The sequence below is a fragment of the Rhinoderma darwinii genome, chromosome 5 (genome assembly GCF_050947455.1).
Source record: "Rhinoderma darwinii isolate aRhiDar2 chromosome 5, aRhiDar2.hap1, whole genome shotgun sequence".
NCBI lineage: Eukaryota > Metazoa > Chordata > Amphibia > Anura > Rhinodermatidae > Rhinoderma > Rhinoderma darwinii.
Genome location: NC_134691.1, coordinates 226,711,624 through 226,723,953, shown reverse-complemented (window position 1 = coordinate 226,723,953; position 12,330 = coordinate 226,711,624). Strand labels below are relative to the sequence as shown.

At 42.2% G+C, this 12,330-nt stretch overlaps 1 protein-coding gene across 1 annotated transcript; it reads right to left on the bottom strand.

Annotated features, from left to right (window-relative positions):
• Positions 1 to 6,394: 6,394 nt before the first annotated feature.
• Positions 6,395 to 8,715, bottom strand: LOC142652555 (uncharacterized). Its single transcript, XM_075828205.1, has 4 exons — positions 8,649 to 8,715; positions 8,320 to 8,419; positions 7,785 to 7,897; positions 6,395 to 6,983 (listed from the first exon to the last, which is right to left on the bottom strand). The coding sequence occupies exons 1-4, from the start codon at positions 8,713 to 8,715 to the stop codon at positions 6,619 to 6,621; spliced, it is 645 nt and encodes a 214-aa protein (XP_075684320.1). The 3' UTR covers positions 6,395 to 6,618.
• Between the last annotated feature and the right edge of the window lie 3,615 nt (positions 8,716 to 12,330).

Genomic DNA, 12,330 nt, shown 5'->3' with positions numbered 1-12,330 from the left:
TTATGCCAACATATAGTAATGGGAAATGTGAACTAGTAACTATTTTATGTGGTATTACTATCTGTCTTACAAGCAGATGCATTTAAATTAAATAAAACGCAAATTTTTCTAAATATAGTTTTGCTATTTTTCACAAATAAACACTGAATATATCGATCAAATTTTACCACGAACATAATGGCCAATGTGTCACGACAAAACAATCTCAGAAACGCTTGGATAGGTATAAGCATTCCAGAGTTATAGCCACATAAAGTGACACATGTCAGATATCAGAAATGGGCTCTGTGCCTTAAGGCCAAAATTGGGCCGCGTCATTAAGGGGTTAAAAGCCTCTTAAATAGGACCTGTGAAAAAAATGTATACCTTATGGGAATACATAAGCTAGAAGCAGGGTGAAACCGATGGATATCTAACGGTTTCTGACCGCTGGCGCGCTGTACTTACCGACAGCCGCGACTCTAAGAGCTTGTCGGTGTCTCCCTCCTAGGAGACGCCAACTCACGTGACTGCACTCTGCGGCCCTAGGGTGCGCGCGCGTGTGTTCCCTAACCTATCCCCTTACTCCCTGAACTATATAAAGGGCTCTGCCCTTCCACTCCTTGCCTGAGCGTTGTTGTTGAATTCCCATGTTAGTCTTAGAAATGGTCCCTTGTTGTTGTTATCCTGCTCCCAGTGTCCCCGTATCCTACTACCTGTATCCTATATCCCATAACTGTGCTTGTTCCTAAGCTGTATCTAGGGTTGGAGTCGTGTTGTCAACTGCCACGTTCCATGTCATCTGATAGGTCTGATATCATCTGCCATGTCCGGTGTCATCAGACACATCTGGTATCATCTGCCACGTCTTATGCCATCTGCCATGTTATGGACAGTTAGGTCAGAGCCTCGTCTATTAGCAGAATCCCTGACCAGAGCGCTCCAGCTTGGGATTCCACCCCTAGAGGAAGCCCCAATGAAGCTTTCTATAGAGAGGGGGTGTAGTGCTGTTCACAGGGTGGGGTGTGTGGTGTGGCACTATCTACAGGGGAATGTCTCCTCTTTCGGCCTGCTCTCTGCTTTCCCGCTGTCAACGTGTCGCAGATGACAGCTTCAGGGGCCGAAAGTGGCCTGTGGGCCAAGTCTTTGAGACCTCTGCATTACACCAGAAATAATTTTTGAAGTGTTTGCCTCCCTTTGTAATTCCACCCACAACGCTTCAACCTCCTCACAATCTTCACCCACTATTGCCTCTTTCACACTCATCTTCATATCACTCCTTACATACAGACATACACCACCGCCTGTCCTATTTTCCCTGTCTTTATGAAACAATGTAAAACCCTGTAGATATACAGGCCAGTCATATGAAGAATCTAGCCATGTTTCAGCAACACCAACTATATCAATATGTTCCTCCAGTGCCAAGGCCTCAAGCTCCCCCATTTTGCTTGCTAGCCTTCTGCCATTTGTGAACATACACTTTAACTTGTCTTCAAGTTTTTCAATTCGGTATCAGAAATGTGGTTATTTGACATTTTGTGAGCATATTTATCTTCAATGTTGTTTTGTAAGAAAAGGATCTCCCTATCCTGTTGCCGAATCCTCTCCCACAGTCTATTTCTCCCCCACCAATATAGTCTGACCCCTCTCTAACCTAACTACCCCTTTATTTTCCACATTGACCTCCCTCCTCATCCCTTGTTTAAATACTCCAGCTAGAATTCCCTACTCCAGCACAGCAGAAACCCTTCCATTCAGGTGCAAATCATCTGCAGAATACAGTTTATACCCAATGAAAAGTCAGCCCAGTGCTCTAGAAACCCAAAGCCTTCTCCTCCCAGTAATTTATCCACTCGTTCAACCACATGCCGAACCCTGGCACCAGGGAGACAATAATATCAGAATCTGAAGAGTAGACATTGCGCATGTCCCTCATCATTTAAATTTATTTTCTGTTCATATGTCTTAACCCCTTAATACCGAAGGTGTTTTAGACCTTAGTGACGAGAGCAATTTTCGCAGTTTTGATATTCACAGATGTAACGCAGTATAACTCTGTATGTTTTATGTATCGATGTGAATTTTGCACTGTTTTCTTGGGACATGTAGTCCTTCCTTTTTGTGGTATATATATATATATATATATATATATATATATATATAGGTAACATTTTTGTTACTTTTTTTATAGCCGTGGAAAGACAGAAAAAAAAGAAACATTTTGATTTTTCATCATTTAAAATGTAACAGTTTGAAAATAAAAGTAATTGTATCATACAAATGTATTGAAATATATTTTTTCATTTATCCTGATCATAAGGACACCTGACTTGGAGATGTAGTTTATTTTTTTTGACCAGAAATATAGTATAAAACACAAGTGCCCCTTTTTTCAATTGCGCACTAAAATATCTTAATTTAGTTTTTTACACCATGGTATTAATGTATGGGTAATGGAAGTCCAATAAATAATGGTAAAAAAACATTATGTTCTACAAACTAGACATTCTAAAGTCTATTTCTAGCGGTTCAATTTCTGTTTTAACCCTTCACACTTTTTACAGAATTTGTCCAAACTTGGGCCAAAAAAAAGTCAATTGCTTTTTTTTTTTAACAAAAGTGTCACTTTTCTTAAGCCATTTCGAAATACCATATGAGATACTGGTAAAAGTGACACCTTTCCACATTCTGCTATTTCTCCCGTGTACGGTGATACCAAATATGTGTGTCTAATCTATTATATGGACCCGTTATAGGGCATATCATAGAAGGAGTCCATTTTGGCTTTTGGAGGCCTGTCCCACCAGAATTAATTTTAGTGCACCATGCTGCATTTGCCATAGTACTGGAGTGGCAGACTGTCAGAATTTACCAAAAATGACCATGATACACAAAAATACACACCCCAAATTCTATTTCTAGCGGTTTAATTTCTGTTTTAACCCTTCATACTTTACAGAATTTGTCCAAACTTGGGCCAAAAAAATGTAAATTACATTTTTTTTTTACAAAAGTGTCACTTTTCTTAAAGAGACTCTGTCACCACATTATAAGTGCCCTATCTCCTACATAATGTGATCGGCGCTATAATGTAGGTGACAGCAGTGCTTTTTATTTAGAAAAACAATCTATTTTTACCACTTTATGAGCGATTTTTAGCTTTATGCTAATTAGTTTCTTAATGCCCAAGTGGGCGTGTTTTTACTTTAGACCAAGTGGGCATTGTACAGAGGAGTGTATGACGCTGACCAATCAGCGTCATACACTTCTCTCCATTCATTTACACTGCACTAGCGATATCGCTATATCGTTATGTTCAGCTACATACACACACTATAACGTTACTGCAGTGTCCTGATAATGAATATACATGATCTCCAGCCAGGACGTGATGTGTATTCAGAATCCTGACATGTCTGAATCTTTTCTGTGAGATTTCCAGCAAGGCAAACGTAATCTCGCGAGATTACGATGTAAACGAGTTTACGTTTGCCTTGCTGAAAATCTCACAGAAAAGATTCAGGCATGTCAGGATTCTGAATACGCATCACGTCCAGGCTGGTAGTGATGTATATTTATTATCAGGACACTGCAGTAATGTTAGTGTTTGTGTATGTGGCTGCACATAGCGATATAACTATATCGCTAGTGCAGTGTAAATGAATGGAGAGAAGTGCATGACGCTGATTGCTCACTGATTGGTCAGCGTCATACACTCCTCTGTACAATGCCCACTTGGTCTAAAGTAAAAACACGCCCACTTAGCCAATAAGAAACTATTTAGCATACAGCTAAAAATTGCTCCTAACGTGGTAAAAATAGATCGTTTTTCTAAATAAAAAACTCTGCTGTCACCTACATTACAGCGCCGATCTCCTTATGTAGGAGATAGGGCACGTATAATGTGGTGACAGAGCCTCTTTAAGCCATTTCGAAATACCATATGACATACTGGTAAAAGTGACATCTTTCCACATTCTGCTATTTCTCCCGTGTACGGCGATACCAAATATGTGTGTCTAATCTATTATATGGACCCGTTATAGGGCATATCATTGAAGCAGTCCATTTTGGCTATTGGAGGCCTTTTCTCGCCAGAGCTGATTTTAGGGAATCACACTATATTTGCCGTGGTACTGCAGGTCATTTTGACAAGTATAAATGTCCTGCTAATATTCATCTAGGGGTATAGTGAGTATTTTTAATAGGTGGAAAGAAATAAAAAATAGTTTTTTCCAGAAAATACAGTATTGCTGCATTTTTACAGTGAAACATTATCCAATAAGCACCCCTCCCTATTGGTTCTCCCTACAAAGACAGTGTGAAAGTAAATGAGTTAATAATGTGGGTAATATCACGGTCTTTGCCGTCATAGATTATAAAGGCAGATGTGCAGCCTGTACCGCTCACAGAGCTTTTAGATTTGAACCCCATATTTTGCGCTCCTATTTAACTCATCAGCAATTCATCCACCGCTAGGTTTTTTTCGGGGTTGTTCACCGGCATAAATGACTCCTCCAAAATGTTTATCAGGGGCCTTATATTATACAGGCGGTCACGGCCTGGATCACTACGGGGGGGAGGGGGTGATTGTCGTTAAAATGAAGGAAGCACATTAGCACCTCATATCTGCTTCTGGTCATAACGGCTGGAAAACAGGTGTGGCATGTGTAGGGCTTGTTGCCGAATATGACCGGATTGAGGCCATTTTCACTATCCCCTTGTTGAGGATGAGCCCCAAAAAATGTTTAAGTTCGCCAGTATTTGTGGGGTGCCACTGCTTTGCATAGGAGGGCGTTGGCTTTTCAGCAAATAATTGGCGAGCATACAGATTGGTTTGGTTAACAACCAGCTCCAATAGTTCATCTGTAATGAATATTTTAAAAAAATCGAGGGCTGTAAAATTTTCCACATTAATATTTATCCCTGGTGTGGGAATAAATTCTGGGATATTAGGGGAAAATGACTCTGTGGGTACCCACTCAATATATTCTGGGCGAATAGAGTAGGCCGTGTTTTGTGGTACTTCTGCGACATGCCCTGTGCTTGTGGACTCTGCAGCGACACTTGCATTTGCATAAAGCATATCACTGTTGTCGCCATCACAGGTAGACAACATTTCTACCTATGACGCGGTTTCTGTATCGCTTTCATCAGAGTCAGAAATTAACATGGGGTATGCCTCTTCCACCGTGAACCTTTTATGGGCCATTGTAATTACACACACGTACGACAAAGACTGTAACCAGACGCACTTTTATTATTTTTTCTTTACTTTTTTTTTTCACAGACGTCACACACGTACGCTACACAAAAGCCCTAGGCTAAGCCTAGACTAACTATAGAATAGAACCTAGAATAACCCTAGACTAACCCTAAGGGCACGTTCACACGTGGTGGAATTGCTGTGGAATTCTCCAGCGGTCGTTTTTTACACTTGTTTCTATACATTTTTAGGAACGTTAGTGCAGACGTTGCGGAAAACTCCGCTGCGGACCATAGGCTGCGGTGCAGAATTTTCTGTCCGAAGCATGCACTCCCTGTTGCGGAGAAGAAGCGGAATTTCACTGCGTATTTCAGCCTTTGCAATGCAAAAACTGAAATATGTGGCAAGCCCGCTGTGTTTTCTGCAACATCTGAACTACCTGTCAAATATGCAAATGTTGGTGCAGATTCGTTGCGTAATTGCCCCAAATCTGCACCAACATTTGCAGCAGAAAAACTCTGCCCTAAGGATAACCCTAGCCTAGGTATACAATTGAAGTTTATACAAAGTTTATATATTAGATTTTTTATAATTTTGTGTCTTTGGTGTCACTGAAAAATTCTCTCTCTGTCTCTTCTCATACAAAGTAACAAGTGTGAGGAGAGACAGAGAGACAGGGGAGAGAAACACTTCATTTTGTGATTACTGTGAATGGTTCTCACAGTGATCACATGAACGGAGACCACTGACATTGGTCTCCGATCATCACTCTGAAGCCAAGGATGTTGCTAACTCCTTGGCTTCAGAGGCAGATTTCCCGATGACCGGGAAAATCGCTCCGATGCGGTCCCCTCCCTCCCAAACCACTCAGATGCGGCCGGCACTTGCTATTGAGCGCCACACCTGAGGGGTCGTTGCCCTGAAGCCCGAGGCTGTTACTAACAGCCCGGTCTTCAGGAGATCCCCGCGAAAACCACTCCGATGCGGCCCCCTCCCAGCTGCCCGGTTTTCAGCAGCACCGCGCACGATGTGGGGAAAGTTCTTCTGAAGTGCCAACGTGAAAAGCCGACACTTCAGAAGAACTACCCTGAAAGGCCGACGTAAAAACACTATACGCTGGTCGTTAAGGGGTTAATAATTGAATACAACTATTGTAATAATAATAAAAAAAACTTATAGTAATTATATTTATAAAAAGTCTAAAAGTGTTTTTAAAATTGTATTTAATTTTTTATATATATATATTTGTTCATAGAAATAGAAGTTGTTTAGTTGGTGGTTGAGCGGTCTTCTGAGGAGCAGGTTTTATAGGGTGCATATTCCCGGTCTCTTGGGATAAAATGTGGTGGGAATATTCAGATGTGATATGGAGGTCTTTGAGTATTTTGATGTTAGTAATGTGATGTTTTTACTGTGGCACAATGATGATTTCATTTTCTCCTCTTGATCTTAATGTTTTTAACCTTTTTGACTATGATGTTTTTGGTTTTTTTGATCACGGGTTTTTTGGTCTTAAACTTTTTTGGTTTTTGATATTTAAGTTCTTTCATCTTGGCCACATAGGTATTCATTGCTTTCTCCTCTTTCTCCTTTTCAGCTTTTATAGATGTCATATCTTTTCTTCCCTCCGCATCGGCACTTTTGCTTCTACTCGCCTCTTTTGCCAGCTCATTCTCAACCCTGTATTCAGATGCTGCCATCATTCGACTCAGTACAGGGTGACGACTTTGATCTTTTTCATCGCCCCCTTCTTCAATGCCAATCTTCTTTTTTATCACCTGTTGTTTCTTAAGGTCTATTAAAATATAAAATAAATAAAGATCAATAATTAGGAATTTAAAAATATAATGGAAACATAGATGTGGGGAGTAGTTGAGTAGTTAAATCTGTATGTACATTCTCTGTTGTGAGCCTCTGTCGCAGATCTGGTCCAAAATGCTGTGATAAATAATGCAGCATGCTGTACTAGTGTTACGGTAAAACAATGGTCACAATGATGGAAACTCGACAGAAACCATTAAAATCAATGGGTTTTTCGTCGGGCACTGTAAGTGTTGGCCTACGGACCAATCACTTGTGTGTTTATTCATTGTTCTGCTCCTATGATGGAGTAGAACAATGGAAGTACTAACGCATATGTGAATGAAGCCTTAGGCTGGGTTCACACGACCTATTTTCAGGCGTAAACGAGGCGTATTATGCCTCGTTTTACGCATGAAAATAGGGCTACAATACGTCTGCAAACATCTGCCCATTCATTTGAATGGGTTTGCCGACGTACTGTGCAGACAACCTGTAATTTACGCGTCGTCGTTTGACAGCTGTCAAACGACGACGCGTAAATTGACTGCCTCGGCAAAGAAGTGCAGGGCACTTCTTTGCAACGTAATTTGAGCCGTTCTTCATTGAAGTCAATGAAGAACAGCTCAAGATTATAGGCGTCAAAGATGCCTCGTATATTACGAGGAGCAGCATTTACGGCTGAAACGAGGCAGCTGTTTTCTTCTGAAAACAGTCTGTCATTTCAGCCGTAAATGTCAGCTAGCGTGTGCACATACCCTAACTTTGCCTTACCCAGTTAAACAGTTATTCTTACCTGGTCTATGCAGCATCTTCGAAAACTCTTCGGTCAGTAAATCCGACCTGAATATCCTCTTGCCCTCTAGAAGCTCCTTCTGTACTTTTAGATATTCAGGTTTTACTTTATAACTAGAAGTAAAAAGTTATGAAAGTTCTTAATTGAACAATTCCACTAAATCCATTCCGATGATAACCCCCCCTCCATCCTTGAGCTTTACTTTGGATCCATGGCATGTTGCATGTGTGATTGTAAATTGCATGGGGTTAGACTGAATTCTTTCTTTATTTCTTCACTTTTGTCCCCTCTGTACATGGAACAGGTTCAGATAAGCACCTTCCAGCTGTCCTGTCTATCCATCATGGAGCTGCAGACAACCACATTGGCCTTGTTTCCAATACATAGATGGGATGTCTCTACCTGATACCATTACATTCTGTCATATTAGACAGGTAACCATCTAACTTCTCTAAGCTAAAGCTTGGGGGATGGGGAGCAGTGTTTATAAATGTCCCTATAAATGTCTCATGAAGGGATAATTGAGTAAACTTACTAAACACAGAAGAAGAGCCATAGTCCGAGCAGCAGGGCGATGAGGAGAAAAAATATTCCGGCCACAATTACTCTGCTCAATATCGGCCTCCCTGGAATCACTGGGGAAAAAGAAATGAAGTGAGAAAAAACAAAGATTATTCATTTTACAAATATTTTACACATCAGACATTTAGGAAACATAAAATGTGTGAGCTAATTATTATTTATTCTAAATATAAGACAAGGGGTAAATTTGTATATGATATATATAATTAAAGTGTACCTCCACTTTCAGTGAAAAGCGGTTATAGTGCAGGAGGGGGCATTATAGTCTATATTCTACATCACTTGTATTTGCTATCTTGCTTCTAGCAGCAGCCCGGACTGTGTAAAGTCCATTCTGCCGGCTGTTCATAACCCTTCAGTGGGAGACAGAGCGACCTGCTCGTCACCATGGCTCCCGTATCCAGAACAGCCGCCAGCGCTATAGAATCTAATAGCGCTAACAGTGGAGGTACACTTTAACCCCTTCCCGCATTTTCACGTATATGCACGTCGGGGAATGCGGTCTGTTCGCGCATTCCCACGTGCATGTACGTGATAGAGATCATGCGGGCACAGAAGCTGTGCCCGCACGATCACCGTGGGAGCCCGGCTGTGACTGACAGCCAGGCTCCTGCTGCAATGGCCGATATTGAAGAAACCTACGATCTCAGCCGTTTAACCCATTAAATACCGCCGTCAATAACGACCGCGGCATTTAAATCTGTTGACAGAGGGAGGGAGCTCCCTCTGTCACCCATCGGCGGCACACGAGTGCGATCGCCAGCCACCAATGAGTTGCCATGGCAGCTGCGGGGTCTACCAAAGACCCCCAGACCTGCCCTGGCTGTATGCCTATTAGGCCGTTCCAGAGGCACGGCATAATAGATTACCTGTCAGTTTTAGGGTATGTTCACACACAGTGAGCAAAAACATCTGAAAATACGGAGCTGTTTTCAGGCGAAAACAGTTCCTTATTTTCACGTTTGTTTAACAACTCGCGTTTTTCGCAGCGTTTTTTTACGGACTTTTTTTGGAGCTGTTTTTAAATGGAGTCAATGAAAAACGCCTCAAAAAACGTCCCAAGAAGTGTCCTGCACTTCTTTTGACGAGCCGTCATTTTACGCGCCATATTTTCACAGTGACGCGTAAAATAAAGGCTCGTGGGAACCGAACATCGTAATTCCCATTGAAAGCAATGGGCAGATGTTTGCAGGCATAATGGAGCCGTTTTTTCAGGCGTAATTTGAGGCGTAAAACGCCCGAATTACATCTGAAACCACTGCGTGTGAACATACCCTGACACTGACAGGCAATAATGCTTTGGTAAGTATACCAAAGCATTATATCTGCAATCAGAAGATTACATGGTGAAGTCCCCTAGTGGGACTTCAAAAAACGAATTAAAAACACTCAAATAAAGTTTTTGAAAATATAAAAAAAAAAACGTGAAGAGTAAAAATAAAACCATTTATTTCTATAAAAATTTTTTTTTTTTTCAATAAAAGTGTAAAGAAACATGAAAAGTACTCATATATGGTATCGCTGGGATCTCAACGACACAAAGAATAAAGTTAACACATTAATTCAATTGTATAGTGAACGCCGTACAAAAGAAAGCAAAAAACAACGGCAAAAATTTTTTTTTTCTCAATTCCCCCACCAAAAAATATAATAAAAGTTGGGGGGCGGAGCTTGCTGCGCTGAGCGATGGTAGTGTGATCCCGGAGCTCTACCTCACACTCGTCGAAACCAGCGGATAACACCGATAATTTGCCGTCAAATATGGGGAAAACAGGGAAGGACAAGACCAAGGACACTTTGGGGACCCCGAGACCTCCTAAATCATTACCGGAGATGGAGAAATTCTTTAAGAAAAGAGGGGCTTCTCCGGGGAGAAGATCCAAGATGGCGCCGGACAGAGCACACGAGGATCAAGGAGCAGAGGACTCAGACAGCTCATATGCTCCGTCGGAGTGTGCAGGAGAAGCGGACGCCGATCCTATATCAAAGGCTTACCTGAGGGAGACCCTGATGCAGGCTCTCACACCAGTGGTGAGTGAACTGAGAGAAATAAAAACGGATCTGCAACACATAGGTCACAGGGTCCTGGCGCTGGAGGAGTCACAGGCTGCAGTTATGGAGCGACAGGATACCATGCATACGACCACAAAAGAGCATACTAATCATCTGAATGCCTTATACTTACATATGGAGGACCAGGAAAATCGTAGTAGAAGGAAGAATATTAGGCTTCGGGGTCTTCCGGAATCTGTCGCTTTTGATTCCTTAGCAGGTACTGTGATGCAGATTTTCTCCTCCCTGATAGGGGCTGACCGGATGGCTTCACTGGTGATAGAGAGAGTTCACAGGGCGCTGAGGCCTAAACCTACAGCTACTGAACCTCCGAGGGATGTAATTTGCGGTATTCTCAGTTATGTACATACGGCAGCCATTTTAAAGGCCGCGAGGGACAATCCGGAGATAAATTTTGAAGGAACTAAACTGGCGGTGTATCAGGATCTGGCAGCTAGCACGCTGGCAAAACGTCGCATCTTGAGGCCTGTTACAGAAGCGCTGAGGGCCAATAAGCTACCAATTAGATGGCTTTTTCCTTTTGGCCTGGCGACAATGAGAGCGGGGAGACAGATAACTATCCGTACGCCGGAAGATTTGGAGCGAGCTTGGAAACCGCTGGATATGGATCCGATTGATGTCCCCTCTTGGATGCCAGTGGCAATGGATCTCTCGAGGCCCCGAATGAACCGCCCATGGCAAACGGTGGGGTATTCCAAGTCACCTCAAAAGAAGAACCGTCTGCAGGTTGTGGATAATCCATGAAGGTTCGATGGACCTTTAAGATGGCAGATGATCAGAACGAATCTGGAGTGGCAGTTGGTAGATAGTAATATCTAGGATTATCTTTTGATTTGGACTGCTGTTACAAGAAGGACTATCTGCTGGATCAGAAGGTCGTGATAGTCTGTATGTGAGGATGCCACACGGCAAATGCCTATTTTCTTTTGTTGCTTTGTTCTCTTTCATTTTCTTTAGCCCCTGTATTCCCCCTCCTGCTATTCCCCCCCCCCTCTCCCCCCCCCCTTTTTTCCTTCCCCCCTTTCCCTCTCTCCTTCCCCTTATTCTTCCTTTCACCCCCCCCCCCTCATTCCCTTGCCCCCCCACCTGTCCTCCCTCTCCTCCTTAACCTTCTTCTCTACTTCCCCCCCCTTTAGATATGATTTCTTACGCTACAGGTGTGGGTTGACCTCACTACACTAATACCTTGTACATTTTGCTAGATCTGATAGTTCTATTTTCAAAGTGGTGTTTAATTGTAATAACTTTTATTAAGCACTTTAAGTTTCGATGAAGTGTTTACTGTCTCATGGTGGGCTTTGTTTATCCCCCCCCCCGGGGACAGGGGTCAATTGTGAGGCCTTTGTCTAAGGGCTTTGTTTCTCCTTATTTCGGGATAATAAGGAGGATCGTACGTAATTTCTTCTTGTTTTATGTGTTTTTGTATGTTTTTTTATTTTCTTGTTTTTGTTTTTGGGAATGTTTACATTTGGAAGATATCTCCTTCTTCTGTATTGGATGGCTAGGGCTGGATGTCTCTTGGATGAAGTTCCAGGGCTGGGGGTCTATTGAGCTAGTATCTGGTCAAAAATATAAATGGGTAGGTTGAAATTTTGCTCCTTTAATGTGAAGGGACTGGGATCTCCTCAGAAAAGATCTAGGGTTTTTGGCTCTTTACGTATACAGGCCCCTGAAATTTTATTCTTACAAGAGACGCACTTCCGACCGGCACATATTCCTACGCTACCGGTACATACATATTCACAGTGGTTTCACAGTACTTATTCCTCTAAGTCACGGGGAGTATCTATAGCTATTCATAAGAATGTCCCTTTTCAGGTGGAGACATCCAAAATGGACGAAGGAGGGAGATATCTTTTCTTAAAGGGCCAGATGTACGGAGTTAAGTTTA

Coding starts and splice junctions, on each gene's coding strand:
- LOC142652555 (XM_075828205.1), bottom strand. CDS start 8,715: ATGAACAGCCGGCAGAATGGACTTTACACAGTCCGGGCTGCTGCTAGA. Junction 8,420..8,648: donor AAGCAAGATAGCAAATACAA/GTGATGTAGAAT, acceptor CTTTTTCCCCAG/TGATTCCAGGGAGGCCGATA. Junction 7,898..8,319: donor TGGCTCTTCTTCTGTGTTTA/GTAAGTTTACTC, acceptor TTTTACTTCTAG/TTATAAAGTAAAACCTGAAT.